This window comes from Lynx canadensis, chromosome D3 (assembly GCF_007474595.2).
Source record: "Lynx canadensis isolate LIC74 chromosome D3, mLynCan4.pri.v2, whole genome shotgun sequence".
Lineage (NCBI taxonomy): Eukaryota > Metazoa > Chordata > Mammalia > Carnivora > Felidae > Lynx > Lynx canadensis.
Window position 1 is genome coordinate 72,631,051 of NC_044314.2, and position 6,000 is coordinate 72,637,050.

At 44.7% G+C, this 6,000-nt stretch overlaps 1 protein-coding gene across 2 annotated transcripts in view; it reads right to left on the reverse strand.

The window, feature by feature from the left end:
* Positions 1-5,641, reverse strand: part of PISD (phosphatidylserine decarboxylase) — a 36,575-nt gene extending 30,934 nt beyond the window's left edge. The window contains exon 1 of one of the 2 annotated variants that reach the window (XM_032595464.1): positions 5,550-5,641. In XM_032595464.1, coding sequence (XP_032451355.1) covers positions 5,550-5,614 — 65 coding nt within the window. In that variant the 5' untranslated portion in view covers positions 5,615-5,641. The remainder of the gene's footprint in view (positions 1-5,549) is intronic. The other variant, XM_030335903.1, reaches the window with a different exon arrangement.
* Positions 5,642-6,000: the final 359 nt, after the last annotated feature.

Sequence of the window (6,000 nt, forward strand, 5' to 3'; positions counted from 1 at the left end):
TGAAGCACCTGGGTGGCTCAATTGGTTGAGTGTCCAACTCGATTTTGGTTCATGATCCCAAGGTCTGTGAGTTCGAGCCCGACATCAGGCCCTGCCCTGGGAGATCCTCTGTTTGGGATCCTTGGGATCCTCTCTCTTGCTCTCTCTCTGCTCCTTCCCGACTCACCCGCACACTCTCTCTCAAAAATTAATAAGAAAACTTAAAAAAAAAAGAGGGGGCACCTGGGTGGCTCAGTCAGTTAAGCATCTGACTCTTGGTTTCAGCTCAGGTCATGATCTCACAGTTTGTGGATTTGAGCCTCGTGTCAGGCTGTGCTGACAATGCAGAGCCTGCTTGAGATTCTCTCTCTCCCTCTCTGTCCCTCCCCCTCTCTCAAAAAATAAATATTTAAAAAATTAAAAAGAAAAAAAAAAACAGTGCACTTGTCGCATGATGAGCAGCATGTGTTGTTTGGAAGTGTTGAATCACTGTACATTTGAAACTAATATAACATTGTACATTAACTGGAATTAAAATAAAAAGTAAAGAAAAAAAAAGAGCTATGTTCACTGGCACTACTTCCTCACCTCTAACCCTCTCTTAATCCTGCTCAACCAAGCTTTTGTTTCAACCATGTCACCTCTTGTCAAGGTCACTGACAACTTCCAGGTTGCCAACACCAATGCATATTTCTTGAGTCTCGTGTTATTTGACCTCTCACAGAGCATCTGCCACAACTGACCCCTTTCTCTCTTTTTTACTGAGGTATAATCGACATAAAACATTGTTAGTTTCAGGTGTACAACATAAATCAATATGTATATATACTATGAAAAGATCACCACAATAAGTCTGGTTAACATCTGTCACCATACAGTTAACAAAATTTTTTTCTTGTGATGAGAACTTTTTTTAAGATTTTTTTTTTCAAACGTTTATTTTTGAGAGAGAGAGTAAGAGAGCAAGCAGGGGAGGGGCAGAAAGAGAGGGAGAAAGAATTCCAAGCAGGCTCCATGCTGTCAGCACAAAACCCCATGTGGGGCTTGAACTCACAGACCATGAGATCATGACCTGAGCCAAAATCAAGAGTAAGATGCTTAACCAACTGAGCTACCCAGGTGCCCCAAGACATAAACTTTCACTGTGTTAAGTCACTGAGATGCTGGGGTTTACCTGTTACCATAGCAGCATTACTATAATATACCATTTCAGCAAAAGGCACCCTTTACACAGCTACACAAGTCAAAACCCTGAGACTCATTCATATAGAAGACGTTTCTCTCTCATTATCCACATTCAATCCACTGGCAAGACAGGAAGACTCTACCTTTAAAATATATTTATCTGTCTAGGAGCACCTGGCTGGCTCAGCTGGAAGAGCATGCGACTTGTTCTCGGGGTCATGAATTCGAGCCCCATGTTGGGTGTAGAGATTACTAAAAAAAAAAAAAAAAAAATGTAAAAAAAAAAATTATACACACACATGCATAGATATAAAGATATATAGATGTATATAAATGTATCTATTTCTCATTGCCACCACTACTCACACCCTAACCCAAGACACCTGATTCTCTTAACAAGTGATTGAGTAAGTCTGTTCTCCACTTTCCACTCTTGGCCCTCTATATCCTATTCACCACAAAACACCCAGAGTGACCTTTTCAAAACAGAAAAGACCAGACCCCATGTACTTGGTCCTTGCTGGATTCTCAGATATCCTACTGCTTTCTGTCTCCTCCTTACTCATTCCAGTTGCCACTCCTAGTACTCACCACACCTTTGCCTCTTTCCACACCCTTGCATTTGCTGTTTGTTCTAATGGGCACACCCTTCTATGTGGCCCACTCCCTCATCATTCAGTTCTCTGTGAAATGTTCCCTTCTCAGTTTGTCTTACCTGACTACCATGTGCCCTTTAATCACCTTCCTTTATTTTTTTCATGGCACTTCTCACTATCTGGAACGAAAAGATTGTGTGTGTGTGTGTGTGTGTGTGTGTGTGTATGTATGTATGTGTGTGTGTATATATATATATATATATATATATATATATCTCACCTATTTGTTTACTTTGCCTGCCTTCCCACTGAACTCCAATCTCAATGGTGAGATTAAACCCCAGAAGGATGAATGGATAAATTCAATCAGCTGACTCTTCTAGGTGGTGACTCAAGTGGGCATGCTGCAAGCAGGTGATTAAAGCCCATGAGTGAGCACGTAAGTCTGAATGCATGACTTACTACCACTCATTAGCAATGTGACTTTAGGAAACTCAATTAATTCTACGCCTCAATTTCCCCACCTGTAAAAACAGGATCCCATTGACACTACATGAGACAATCATAAAAAACCAGCACCTAGCTACATATTACTACTTTTTAAATGTTTATTTATGTTAGAGAGAGAGAGGGAAGGAGCCCGAGTATGAGCAGGGGAGAGGCAGAGAGGGAGAGAGAGAGAATCCCAAGCAGGCTTCACACTGACAGCAGGAGCACAATCTCACGAACCAAGAGATGCATGACCTGGGCCAAAATCAAGAGCTGGACGCTTAACCCACTGAGACCCCCAGGTGCACCCCTATTACTATTTTTTAAATTTTTTTTTTCAACGTTTATTTATTTTTGGGACAGAGAGAGACAGAGCATGAACGGGGGAGGGGCAGAGAGAGAGGGAGACACAGAATCGGAAACAGGCTCCAGGCTCTGAGCCATCAGCCCAGAGCCCGACGCAGGGCTCGAACTCCCGGACCGCGAGATCGTGACCTGGCTGAAGTCGGACGCTTAACCGACTGCGCCACCCAGGCGCCCCCCTATTACTATTTTTTAAAGTAACAGAGTTTATGTTCAGCTGGCACACACTGAGATGGCTATATCAACTGTCTATGACCAGGGGCCCATGGCTAGCTCAGTCAGTGGAGCAAGCAACTCTTGGTCTTGGGGCCATGAGTTTAAGCCCCACGTTGCGGGAGTAGACATTACTTTAAAAAAAAAAAAACTGCCTATGACGAGTATCCACACTGACTGGTCTATGGCCATATTGTCATGGTTAAAAAACACTTTTGGGGCACCTGGGTGGCTCAGTCGATTAAGCATCCAGCTTCAGCTGAGGTCATGATCTCATGGTTTGTGAGTTCAAGCCCCACATCAGGCTCTGCTCTGGGACCATGGAGCCTGCTTCAGATCCTGTCTCCCTCTCTGTGCCCATCCCTCATGTGCTCTCTTTCTCTCTCCAAAATAAAAAAAATAATTAAAAAAATAGAATTAAAGTCATGTAAACTTAAAGTCTTTTAACATCATCCCTGGTGGTGACATTTTAACTATAATCCTTCTATCTCTCCTGCCCCCCCCCCTTTTTTTTTTAACATTTATTCATTTTTGAGAGACAGAAAGAGACAGGGCATGAGTGCTGACAGCTCAGAGCCTGACACAGGCTTGAACTCTCGGACCATGAGATCATGACCTAAGCTGAGTAGGAGCTTAACCAACTGAGCCACCGAGGCGCCCCCATTTTTTTAAAAAAAATTTTTTTAGCATTTATTCATTCTTGAGAGACAGAGACATAGCATGAGTGGGGGAGGAGCAGAGAGAGGGAGAATCGTTCCTGCTTTCTGAACATACGAAGCTTTTCTAAAAATGAACTGGCAGACCTCCTGAAGGCCTTATTCCACATTCTATCTTGTGTTAGTGTTTAGTTGAGTGTTTTCTCTCTCTTCTACTAGACTGCAAAATTCTTTAAACAAAAAGCCCATTCCAAATGCTGTATCTTTTAATTCCTGTCTTCGTTATTCCTTTCCCCCATGGTCCCTGGCGCTATGGTTTGCAGTGGTAGGAATGTCAATATTTCTGAATGAAAGCCTTGTACAAGCCAACCACTCCTTAGGTACTAAGGAGTCAGTGTATGCTTGCCTGAACCTAAGAGTCATCTAAGACACCTGCAGTCCCAAGCTACTACACCTAGTAAATCTGAATTTGGCAGCAGGATGGGGATATATCTGGGAATCTCAATTCCTAATAAATACCTACCCTATTATTTTATCAAACAAATTTGGGAAACATGGCCCTTAATTACCCAAGACGTTGTTTTCTCTTTGTTCTATCACCTGCCACACGTCACCCAGTAACTGTAAAACTCCCCTGCAATATGAGGTTTTCATCTGTATGTCTCACAGCCATGCTTTACTTAAAGCCTATGAAAATGCTGTTTTGGTATTTGTTATCAACAATATATAATACCTTTGAAAATTAAAAGCTCTTATTGTACCCAAATCCTCATCCTTTCCAACCACTGCACCTAAATCCAATCTCATTTATCTATATTGATACTAAAGTAGGACTCCCCACCTCCAACCCTTTTTTTTAATGATGGTGAGCGAGTAAATCTTCCTCCTCATCTAAAAAAATATTTTAGGAATGCCATTTTTTAGTCATTCTAACTCATGACACAGTTTAGGTGAATTCACGGCTGACGGATAAACAGCACATCTGGTATTAATATCGAAAGCAGAGACCCTCCTTTCCAAATCCCAACTGTTACCACACATTGCAGAGCCCCCTCCTGAGAGAACTACACCATTTCTGAAATAGTCCATGATAGGAGAGTAAAGCTTTGATGGTAAGGACAATCAGTTTCTGCTCACTTTCAGTCCAAATCCAGTATCCTTTTACTTCCCCAAATCACAGTGATAGGTCACCTCTGGTCACAGAGCAAGTTTTGGTCAATGCTGACAAAATTAACCCTGCCAGAAAAACAAAAATCACTATGCGTCTCCAAACCTTCTCACTTTGAAATGACACCAAGCAGCCGACTCTGAGTCATAGCTACCCACATTTTAATCCATTTTCTGAGAGTCCAAATGGTCCCTAGCTATTTGTGGATAATAAATGCCCTCATGGTGGACAGCCTAAGGGAAAGCTCCTTGAGTGAGAGACAGAGGTAGCCTGGTCGGGGTCGGGACTCTGCTACTAATTGGCTGGGTAAAACTGAGCAAGTCCCTCCCTCTTTCAAGGCCTCAATTTCCACAATTCCAAAAACAGCTGGATTTAGATGACCTCTCACGTCTCTTCCAACTCTAAGAACTTAACAGTTGGGAGTCAACCACAGTAACCAAGACCTAATTTCTTAACAGACTATTTGCGATTACTGAATCCAACCTCTTCGCTTCAAACACCAAGAATCCAAAGTAAAGACCCCAACTTCTAGTCCAAAGCTCTTCCCACATCTTGTCGCCCTTCCAGGAACACAAATCCCGAAAGAAGCGTTCAGTCCAGCCTCGACTCTAGTGGCGGGCAGGCAACCATCTGTTTTGTTTGGTTTTCTTGTTTTTCTCCCTTCTGGACTTCCACTTAGCTGTAAAAGGCAAAGCGAGAGCGCTCAGGCCAGCCCCTAACTAAACCCGGACCTCCCTACACGCCGGGAGTCCCACCTGATTGAGGTGAAGGTGGATGGCGCCGTCTCCACCCGACCCCTCCTCAGGTCGAGCCCGTAATAGGGAAACGAGTCCTCCCTCCCGACTCCGGTTCGGTCTAAGCTGCCTCCGGCCCTGAGGCAACCTCCCCAAGCAGCTATACCTGCTCCGCCACGACGTGACACCGCGCAGCAACCTCAGGCACCGCGGCCCCACGGACGTCGCCATCTTGTCTCCTCCTTCTCGGGGGGCCACGCCCCCTTTTCCACACTCGTGGCGCACACGTGTGACGTCACCAGTTAGAGAGCTCACGGGGCCAATAAGGAAAACGGTGGGGTGTGGGCGGAGACGGGTAAGCCCCTCCCCTTGGCCGTTGCCCGCCCCATCAGCCTGGCTCTTGGGTCGCCTCCAGAGCCAGGTGGGTAGTTACCTGCTGTGCTAAATCCGGGCCTGGGCGCAGAGTCACCAGGCTTCTTTCTTTCCTCTGGCTTCCGTTTCCCCGTGCGCCTGGAAAATGAATCACCCAAGGTCCGAGAATGGACCAACTTAGCCAATTCCCTTATTTACAGACGGGGAAGTTAAGAGGGTCCACCGCTCAGTTACCATTTATTCCG